Source organism: Asterias amurensis, chromosome 8, assembly GCF_032118995.1.
Source record: "Asterias amurensis chromosome 8, ASM3211899v1".
NCBI classification, from domain to species: Eukaryota; Metazoa; Echinodermata; class Asteroidea; order Forcipulatida; family Asteriidae; genus Asterias; species Asterias amurensis.
In genome coordinates this window covers 20,220,065-20,231,375 of record NC_092655.1, presented here as the reverse complement: position 1 = coordinate 20,231,375, position 11,311 = coordinate 20,220,065, and the positions used below count along the sequence as shown (strand labels likewise).

The 11,311-nt window shown below is 39.1% G+C and overlaps 1 protein-coding gene across 3 annotated transcripts; it reads right to left on the bottom strand.

The window, feature by feature from the left end:
* Positions 1–316: 316 nt before the first annotated feature.
* LOC139941144 (ciliary-associated calcium-binding coiled-coil protein 1-like) lies at positions 317–11,231 on the bottom strand. Of its 3 annotated transcripts, XM_071937592.1 has the most exons (10): positions 11,088–11,231; positions 10,281–10,352; positions 9,388–9,417; positions 6,572–6,678; positions 5,237–5,406; positions 3,489–3,633; positions 2,755–2,827; positions 1,465–1,654; positions 1,031–1,143; positions 317–567 (listed from the first exon to the last, which is right to left on the bottom strand). In XM_071937592.1, exons 1-10 carry the CDS (start codon positions 11,139–11,141, stop codon positions 484–486), a joined length of 1,038 nt encoding a protein of 345 aa, XP_071793693.1. In that variant the 5' UTR covers positions 11,142–11,231; the 3' UTR covers positions 317–483. The 3 variants fall into 3 exon arrangements, with proteins under 3 accessions (XP_071793693.1, XP_071793694.1, XP_071793695.1); XM_071937593.1 differs by lacking the exon at positions 9,388–9,417; XM_071937594.1 differs by lacking the exons at positions 9,388–9,417; positions 10,281–10,352; positions 11,088–11,231 and adding an exon at positions 8,727–8,863.
* Positions 11,232–11,311: the final 80 nt, after the last annotated feature.

Genomic DNA, 11,311 nt, shown 5'->3' with positions numbered 1-11,311 from the left:
ATCCCAGCGTTTCGTGAAATCGGCTGCAGGGCCACCAAACCTTGGCATAGGGCTCATACAGGGGCCCATAATGAGAAAAACCGCCTTGCCCTTACAAGAACAAAGCATGATACTTGTATGCAGACCTCCAATCAACCTAAAACTGTCCACAGTCACATCCCGGAGTTCATCAGAAAACACTCATTTTGCTTATTTAGTAGCAAAGTTTTTCAGGTGACCAGTCATAGACTATGCCCTTAACACAGTACATGTACATGTATAGACCTTATGCATTGCTGTCATCCAGTCACAAAACAATCAAATGCATAGATTGTCATGCGTGGCGCACAGGATTGGCCAATGAACAACCTCCTTTTGACCTTTAGATGAGGGCGCCCTACTGAAATGACATCATGTCCATAAGATTCATTTTAGCTAAAGCAGAACGGATGTCTTAAATTTTGAGGTCCTTGTTTTATTCTCAGATGTTTTTGTTGTTTCAGACTATGACTCCATGACTCTGTGAATCTTGTTGATTCTTCCAATTATCTCTCCTTCCCTCTCAACCAATTTATCTGAAATTTCACTCTGCAAGAAAAAGAACATAAAAAAAGCAATCATGAACAAATGATTTAGAAAACAGTTATTAGGCATTCATTACTTATTCAGCTATAGACCCCTTGCAAAATGCGCAGCGTACTCACATGTGCCTATCCTGGGTGTCAAAATCCTATACAAACATGCACAAAAGAGAGTTGACACCCCAAAATTACGCGCATTGTTTGGAGGCGCGTTCTGTATTGTGTAGAAAGCTCCCCCTTGCATAACGCCAAAGGCTATGGGTACGCTGAGGTCACACGCACATTTTTACGCACAGAGAACAGCTTTTGTCCAATGATCTGCCTCCTTTTTGAGAGTGTGACGTCATATACAATGGGGCTACAGCGCAGAAAATCGCGCATGAGCAGGAAGAAGAGAAAAGTGATCCAATTAATCACAGAATTTGACGGTAAGCAGAGCCATGAAATTGGGCCTTAAAGAATCCCATTACCTGTAGTCCAGCGAAAAGCTCCTTTGATACGACGTCAAACATTGCCTTGACTTCATCAGCTGATACACCAGCGAGAACATCTTCTTGTTTCCCAGCGTCAGCTTCCTCTGGGGCTGTGAGAGAATGCAGTGGGGAGTAAATTTATGAAAGAAACTTTGAAATTACTTTCAAATAAAATGGACCTGCTCGATGAATTAATATAAAGATTTTTCACATTTATGAAAAGTTCAACCCTGTTGACCTGTTTTGGCTCGTTCTCCACACTGATGTTTTTGACAAATGACTTATTTAGTTTGACCGCATCATATTTGAAACAATTGAAAAGATTTATCATGGCCAACAGATTAATGGCGAGTCGATCAAGTGCACCTGGACGTTGGGGGGGGGGGGGGGGTAATAGAGGTCTCTGGGGCACCCTAATATCCAGCTCTTACCTAGGTCCTCTTCAACCCTCGGCGTCTTCTCAGTTTCTTGAGTCTCCTCGACATCTTCCTGTACCTGAGGTTCAGGGGTCGGAGTAGGAGGGGCGGGTGCGATATGCTTCAAGTACACCTCCTCTCGGATACCCTCATCAAGGGGTGGTGGGTAGGGCATCGTTGCAGGAGGGAGCACTTCAACTAAAAGCTGTTGACAAAAATGATTTGCATGCTTACACTTAAATTCACTTAAACGAGTTTAACGACCCAAAATGTTGATTTCATATTCACTACCTTATGGAGACCGAGAACAAAACAGAAAAGTGAAAACAAAGGGTCTACATCATAGAGTTATAATAAGAACTAGAGGGCGCACTGGCCTATATACGCGCCCCGGCATGCGCCCAGGCGGCCATTTTCTAAGTTGACAAAACAGCTATCTAACAGCGTGTGTTTGTGCGGCCATTTTGTAAGTTGAACAGACAGCATCGCGTGAGCGTTCAATAAAAAAAAACTCAAACGTGTATTTCATATTCAACGCGCGTGCAGAATGACGCACTTGTCATCTTGCGGTCCCGTGGCGTTTGTGCACGAAGCATCACTCGTCGAACCTCTAGTTCTTATATATAACTCTATGGTCTACATAGGGGGAATTCTAAAGACTGGGTTTCTTTACAAGGAATGTTGTGTGTAAAGTCAATAGGAGGTTCTTAACTACAGGGACAAAGGAAAGAACAAAGGATGTCTCCACAGGGATGCAAACATCAGAATGTGTCGGTAGACCTTTTTAAAGGATTTGGGTACTTTTTTAAAATGTCCATAGATTTACATTAAACTTACAGAGTTTGAAGATAATGGTAGTGGAAAGCTTCCCTTTAAATATTACTTACCGAGGTGCTGTAGTTTTTGAGAAATGAGTATAACAATGTCATGAAAATATGTTTGTAAATGCTTAAAATAATTTTCGTCTCATGAGACGAAAATTATTTTCATGACATTGTTTTACTCATTTCCCAAAAACTACAGCACCTCAGCACGTAATATTTTCAGGGAAGCTTTCTACTATCATTATCTTCAAACTGTGTAAGTTTAGTGTAAATCTGTGGACATTGTTTTTTTTGTCCTACAAAACGTACTACACCCTTTAATCTATTTTGTAAAAGTCATCAGACTGTGTGTATGTCTGTGACCAATTTTAACTGCCCTTGGAGTGGGACGATAATATTTGTTGTATATACCAATTAATCTGCTCGTTTGTCTGCCAACATATTTTGGGAGGGTTAGTTCTTGAACTTGTAATCTACTTACCTCTGTCCCGACAATCTCTTCCGTTCTTTCTGAATGAAACAGAAACTCATACATTCTATGATGTTGGAAGAACCTGAATAAGATAATATTATATTTTGTTAATCTAAGGGATGTTAAATTTGCATCGGGTTAAGGAATATTATTTGGTTTTACCATACCTCAGTGTTTACTCACACATTGTTGTATGGGTAAACCAAATAAAATGCTTTGTAATTGCTTCTTTTTACATCTTGTTTCTGGCATCGTCTACCGTTTGGTGTGGAAAAACCGGCTAGCTTGAAGTTTGACATCATCCTTTAAAAAAGAGATTTGTTTTCTTTCAAACTTATATTTTTTTCTTAAAACTGCACAATTAATTTTCACTCAAATTTTGACAGATGCTGCCATTTAAACATTACAAACATATAAATACTTTCACATCTCGAACAATGCACAAAATACATGTAAATGAAAAGTTGTGTGCACATGGCTGATGGCGTGATTTAGTGTCGAGATTCTGACAATAAGTTATTCCACATTTTAAATTAACTAGTGAAATACCACTTATTGATGGATTTTTTCATGCAACACCTTTTGACTTTCTCAAATCTATAAATTAAAATAAATAGTTGTTTGAAATATGATCTAAATGTTATGGGTCAAAATTGGCAAAAAAAATCAGACCTGACATCTTGAAGAATATTGAAACATAAGACAAAATATATTTAATTTTTTTAGAAATCTTGATAACTTACGTAGTCTTCAGGAAATCTGTGATGGTTTTGGCGTGATCCAAATCAAAGAAATCCAGACCTCCACTCTGGCTGCCATCCTCAGTCCCAATACCCACAAGAAGTTTACGAAACTCGCACAAATTGTCTGACAAGGACAGCTGTTTATCTGAAAGAAATAATAATAATAATAATAATAATAATAATAATAATTAACATTTCTAGTGCGCCATGTCTGTCAATGATGACACTCCTGGCGCAAAAAACAAGAACTCTGCTAATACACATTGACACAAGACAACTAAAAATTTGGAGGCTATTGTTTCCGAAATAGATATGTTTTGAGGTGATTTTTGAATTTGGAACAAGTATCTGCTGTTCTGAGTTGAAGTGGGACGCTATTCCAAAGAGATGGTCCGGCATGTGAAAAACAGCGATCACCCCAGGAGTGCAGGCAACGTGGAACGTTCAGGAGCAGGTTGTTTGAGGAGCGGAGCTGTCTGGGAGGTTTGTACACATGGATTAAGTCATTGATGTAGTCAGGTGACGTGCCATCCAGTGAGTGGAAGATCATAAGGAGAACCTTAAAGGTGATGCGGTCCCGAACAGGAAGCTAGTGTAATGCTTGTAGGGTCGGGGTGATATTAGATGAGCGTTTGACACGAGTGATAAGTCTAGCAGCTGAGTTCTGGAGGCGTTGTAGTTGATTTAACCACGGTTGCCTCTAAGGTCAGAAACTTACGGATATGAGACAGATTTCTAAGCTGGTACCTGACAGTCTTTGAAATGCTGGATATAAAACAATTTATATTTAAAAAAGGTTTGGGGGAAAAATACAATTTTCTGAAAAGCTCTTTGTTGATCAACTCAATCCATACACTTCTACTAGAAACCTCCGTTCAGCTAACAAAGACACCCTTGTAATCCCTAACATTGCAACCAAAACATAATGGTCAATGTAGTTTTCAATTTTGCTGCACCTCATTTATGGAACAATCTCCCTCACATCAAACAAGCTACCACCATCTCACGTTTCAAGATGAAGACATTACTTGCTGGTCACTGTTAACATTATGAGAGGGTGCTATAACTATTACATCAAAATTGTAAGTATATTCCCAGATGTTTGAGAACTCCATTCTAGTTACAATACAATGCGCAGCAAGATGGCTGGAATAGCGTCAATTTCTCACTGGCACAAACTTCTTGCACTAACCTATATTATTGAACCTCACATGACAATGGTTCAGCCAAACAGAAAACACAACCAACAAGAGGTGTGAATAACATCCTTTTTAAAAGCGTATTTCAAACCATCATGTTTAAAGACAGTGGACACTATTGGTAATTGTCAAAGACTAGCCTCAGTTGGTGTATCTAAACATATGCATAAAATAACAAATCTCTGAAAATTTGAGCTCAATCGGTGGTAGAATTTCCGAGATAATAATGAAAGAAAAAACCCTTGTGTCGCGAAGTTGTGTGCTTTCTGATGCTTGATTTCGAGACCTCAAATTCTAAACTTGAGGTCTCAAAATCAAATTCGTGGAAAATTACTTCTTTCTTGAAAACTACGTCACTTCAGAGGGAGCTGTTTCTCACAATGTTTTATACCATCAACCTCTCCCCCATTACTTGTAATCAAGTAAGGTTTTATGATGATAATTATTTTGAGTAATTACCAACAGTGTCCACTGCCTTTAAATCCTTTCAGATTTGTTTTCTTTCTTTTTCTTATAGCTACTTTGGAAAGTGTAAAATTAGTAGCATACCTTTGATGTTTTCAAGAAGAAGATGGAGAATCGAGAAGAACCCAGATGTTTGTTGTGTGGTGAAGCCTTGCTCCTTGGCCCACCAGAATCCAGTCACGTAGTAGTCGAGGAGTATCGCCTCGCCCAGGTCAATCTCTGAGTTATTCAACTTCATTATGTCTGCCAGTTTGCTAGAATGGGGTATAGGTAAAGACAAAACATATATGAAAGAGATGGTACTTGAGCTAGAAAGTACATACAAAGACAGTTCTGTGTACAGTTGAGCTCCACCTTCAACATTGGCTTGTCAATGCAAACAGTTGACCACTAGACTGATGAAGCTCTTGTGGTTCTGATGGGCAGAGTGTGGGTTCAAGTCTCTAGTGTGGCACTTGAGTCACTGAGCAAGCTACTTTTTATGATTGCCTTGTCCTTTGGATGGGACATTAAGTCACAGGTCCCTTGTACTAGAATTGCTAGTGCCTGTGAAAGAACCCTAGGGTCGATTTCACAAAGAGTTAGAACTAGTCTTAACTTAGGACTAGTCATAGGAGATATTAAAAACTTAAAGACCCTGGACACTATTGGTAATTGTCAAAGACCAGTCTTCTCACTTGGTGTATCTCAACATACACATAAAATAACAGACCTGTGAAAATTTGAGCTGAATTGGTCGTCGAAGTTGCGAGATAATAATGAAAGAAAAACACACCTTGTTACACGAAGTTGTGTTGGTTTCGAGACCTCAAATTCTAAATCTGAGGTCTCGAAATCAAATTGCGGAAATTTACTACGTCTTTCTCGAAAACTACGTCTCTTAAGAGGGAGCCGTTTCTCACAATGTTTTATACTATCAACCTCTCCCCATTACTCGTTACCAAGTAAGGTTTTATGCTGATAATTATTTTGAGTAATTACCGATAGTGTCCACTGCCTTTAAGGCTAGTCCTAAGTAGGAAAACTCTCATCCTAAGACTAGTCTTAACTCTTTGAGAAATGCACCACAGCACACTTATCAATGGAAGAGTAGGGAGTTAACCTGGTGTTTGTGATTCACATAGCAAACACCCTTGTTTACTGGTTCCTCAGGCTTGTGAGCTAGCTACAGTGATTAACTTCACTAAGAAGGTATCCTTTGTTTAATTACATGAAATATCATAATTATAACCTGCGCAGTTGATGGGTTAACCTCACTCGGAAATGATACTTAGAGTGGGATGTTTTTCTAAATATGGTGTTAACATGTGTGCACAACCGTCTGTAAAAACTGGGGAAAAAGGACTGCGGAGTTTGGGAAACTCAGAAGTTATTCATTCTTTACTTGTGATAAACCTTTTAAAACTTCGTAATTTTTACCTTTCCACATCTTCCACAGACAGGTCTTGAAGCGCCAGCGTCTGAGTGTTAGACAGGACATTCCAAGCTAATGATTTTCCCTTCTCAATAGCTTTAGCTTCATCGTCCTTTAGAGTATAAAATAAGTAGGTGATTACAAATAAGATTGTATGACATTATTTATGTACAAAAAAAAAGTGCTAAGATTGCTGCAAGCCTTTGGTTTTCGAGTTAATGCCTTCATTAAAGTCATTATACACTTTCGGTAAACAGTATTTTCCAAGTCCCACACTTCGTGTATCACAACTTACATATAAAATAACAAACCTGTGAAAATTTAGGCTCAATCTGTCATCGGAGTCGAGAGAAAATAACGGGAAAACCCACTCTTGTTTTCGCATGTTTCGCCGCGTCATGACATGTGTTTAAAATAAATCCGTAATTCTCGCTATCGAGAATTGATATTGTTTTAATGTTTTCTCAAAAAGTAAAGCATTTCATGGACTAATATTTCAAGAGAAGTCTTTCACCATTACCTATTGTAAACCCTGTAAATTATTTGTAAATATGTGATTTTTATTTTCTTTTTCTGTAACGAAAGAGTATAATGGCTTTAAACAAGTTTAAAAACAATTATTGTGCTCTTTTAAAGGCAGTGGACACTATTGGTAATTTCTCAAAATAATTATTAGCATAAAACCTTACTCTTGGTTACTTGTTATGGGGAGAAATGGCTCCCTCTGAAGTGACATAGTTTTCGAGAAAGAAGTAATTTTCCATGAGTTTGATTTTGAGACCTCAGATTTAGAATTTAGAGGTCTCGAAATCAAGCATCTGAAAGCACACAACTTCGTGTGACAAGGGTGTTTTTTCTTTCATTATTATCTCGCAACTTCGATGACCGATTGAGCTCACATTTTCACAGGTTTGTTATTTTGTGCATATGTTGAGATACAGCAAGTGAGAAGACTGGTCTTTGAGTATTGACCATTACCGATGGTGTCAAGTGTCTTTAAAGACAGTGGACACTATTGGTAATTGTCGCAGACCAGTCTTCTCACTTGGTCTATCTCAAAATACATAAAATAACCAACCTGTGAAAATTTGAGCTCAATCGGTCATCGAAGTTGCAGGGTACAATGAAAGAAAAAACACAGATGCTTGATTTCGAGACCTCAAATTCTAAACTTGAGGTCTCGAAATCAAATTCGTGGAAAATTACTTCTTTCTCGAAAACTACGTCACTTCAGAGGGAGCCGTTTCTCACAATGTTTTATACCATCAACCTCTCCCAATTAGAATTACTTATTACCAAGTAAGGTTTTATGATAATTATTTTGAGTAATTACCAATAGTGTCCACTGCCTTTAATAATTTATTGACTATTGTTGGTAAGTTTTAAACTTTACAAACACTTACCCTCGTGTTCCCCCTTAAATGAGATCAACAATGCACAAAAATGGTTGGTTCAATTTCAAATGAAATCAACTAATTAAATAATAAGCCTCCCCTCCACATCAAAAACGGGTGTTGGTAAAAGTCGGAGGTCGGAGGTAGCCGGAGGTAGCCGGAGGTTGCGTTAATTGCGTGATATTTAATTTAGAAATATTACTTACAGACACAGAGTGAACTTTGGAAGACTCTTACGCAGTTTACGGGGATTGAAATTCAATTCTGTACCCATTTGGTGGGGGAAAACTATGCCCCCACGGTACAAACCGACTGGTCGTGTGGAGTACTTGTGTTGAGTAAACAAGGTCACACTGTAGCGCCCTAAAAAAAAACGGAGGTGTGTTTACGCAACGTGTAGTTGGTGCGTACATGCCTGTACACGCACCAACGTAAACTAAATATGCCCTAATGTTTTTTATTAAATATGGTTCAATTCAATATACATTTGTGAGCCCCCCCCCCCCTCAAAAAAAAGGGGGTAAATTATGTCTGCGGAACCATGTCTGCGACAGCACTGCACACACACACAGCAGCACAGCCAACCCTTTCGTCATTTTGTCCGTGCACACACACCCGTCCGTCTCTATCATCTGCTGCCCGCCGTGTACAACACACACAGAACGGCCAGACGTCACACGAACGACAAGATTTTCAAGTAACTGTAAAAGTGTTTAAATTACGACAACAAAACGTATTTTTAACATCAATTAAATCACTGTCTTACACTCAATGTTTTCCAGTCTACGTCTTTATATGCCTCAGAGCCTTTCCCGGTTATTTGGATGCTTATTTGGGACGTTTTCCCCTTCCCTCTCTTGGTTGATGTGGACGCCATTTTGTAACTAAGTGGGAACACAACGACTGTTTTATGAGTTATAAAAAACTTTGGCGGGCGATCGAGTGTGTACAGTGCCCGTATCAGCGGGCAACCAAGTGGGCCGAAACTGTGTGTGAGATTCTACCTTGAAACAATAACTTGCAAAATTTGGGCAAAATTAGTAGCCTAAATATTTCATTGGATTAAAAAAGTAGTAATTTTGTTTGAAAATAATTTGAAAGTGGAAACCGCCTAAAATCTGAAAAATGCAGTGGACTCCAACATGCCAATAAAAGGAACCTCCGTTTTCCGGGCGCACTCTCCTCCGGCGGGCAGCCACCCCATCAATTTATTGAGAAACATAATAACAAAATTATGTAGAATGGTGGAATGGGCCACAGCTATTTTTTAGGGAAAAAATCAGTTGAATGTAAGCAAAAAACATGAGTGGCATTCACGGCAAATCAATCATGAGTGTCAGACTCCTGCCGTACGCATCGACCATGGTCATCATCCCCTACGGAAAATGATCCTGACAAGAAAAATAAAAAATAAAGAGGGGATCTACCTTTTTGAAGAACTTTGACATATCTTGCAACTGAAATGAAAATGACACAAATTAGGCTAGTAATGTTTTACCTAAAGAATGTATTTTTATAAGTTTCTAATTCCTAGGTTTGTTTTCTTCTTTTTCTTCTCTTATTCAGACCGTAGATGACAAATTGATTTTAGCACCAATCCGACCGTTATAAGCCAGTCTAAAAAAATGTCACTTCGAACTCTCACAATCCGGCTATGACGAACGCATAGAAAAACGCACCACATTGTCTGCACCACATATAGGCTAATGTGACTGATGACCTGTTTTGCAGAGCAATAAATGTTGAAGATTGCTCTATTGACCCGTTCTTTCTGCTTCAATTGTAATTGTAATTGTAGGGCTTTACAAAATGGGAGAATGTTAACATTTATGAGCGAGTAAATGATTATTGCTGGCGGCTTGCCCAAGGACTCTGTACTAGTAAGGCACCCCACTGCTCAGACTTTAAAAAAAAAGGATTGCAATGAAGTCTCCAGAACTCAAACTTTCTAAAGTTAATTAAGAATGTATAATATTGCAATATATTGTCGTCCACTAAAACGTTATAATTTTTTAGTTCTTTCAGACCATCCAAACTGCCCCATGGGATAAAATGCGCCAAAGAATCTCGCATGCCATAGAATAAAACGATTTTAAAATGGGATAAAAGAAAAAATAATAGTGCCGGGACAAAATTAAAAGACTCTGATGACATTATATCGCCACTGGTCAAGGCCCCTTCTTCCACCAAAAGTCATATCGTTCCCAAAAAGCTCTCTTCCCCCGTACGGATATTTAGCCTTGCTCCACCCCGGGCGGTGACGTCCCAGCGATTTCCGTCCCCGGAGACTGTGAGTCCCTTGGACAAGAATGGCACTCACCATTCTAGCCGAGTTTGCAGACGGTACAACGGCGATAGATGCCCGACGTCTTCCCTTGGGATGTGCATCAACCTTTTGAGAAAAACATTCGCTGAAAGTTAGTAAACAAGCAGTTCTTACTCTGTAAACTTTCACTAAAGTAACTATACACTCAGGCTGCGGGCACTTTAGAACACAAAAGCCAAACCAACATTGCTTTGTTTAGCGTCCTGTCACTCTTCTTCTTGTGTCAATAATTTGGGAGGAATTTGAAGTGATGTATTTAGTGCAACAACTTGAAATGTCCTATCCATTTAACATTCATATACGTGGATGGGGGGTGTATAGCCTATATCGTTATCTTCATAACATAATAACCAAAAATAGTTAATGGCCTGACGTTTCGACCTATTTGTAAGGCATGACATCAAAACACATAAACATGTATAGCCTAGACACACAGGTGTTGAAGCGGAGGCTCTGTTCTGCATGTGTTAGGGTCGAAACGTCAGACCATCACCAATGTTTTATAGGCTAGGCACTAAGGTCCAGTTTGCAACAGCCTTTTCTATCATTTGTCATTACAAAAACTTAAGTGATATAGGCCATGATGTTTAAAACTTGTGCATGGTGTGGAAAATAAGAAATAGCTATAATGTGTAATTTCTTTTATGAGGAATGTTGGGACCATGCACAACGGCTCATTTCAGCGCAATACTTGTATCCCAAAAAGAGATGTACAAGTGACCCGCATGTTCACTTTATAGGTAAAGTTACTTTAAAATAATGATTGTCAAAACAGTTATTAATCAACATTTATAAAGTCACCTTAGGAGCTCCTGTGGAGTCATCCAAACTCCGCTGTCTTCGCCTGCTTGCCATTTTTACTCCGTCCAGACTTATCGAGTGCCAGATGCTTTATGAATGGGTCCTCATCCTTGCGATAAAATAACAACACCCGGAGAGACCCATGCCGAGTGGTGTACGGACTGGGGGAGATCGATCGTACCTCTAGGCACTAGATCCAGACTGAAGTCACGCTGGCAATATTC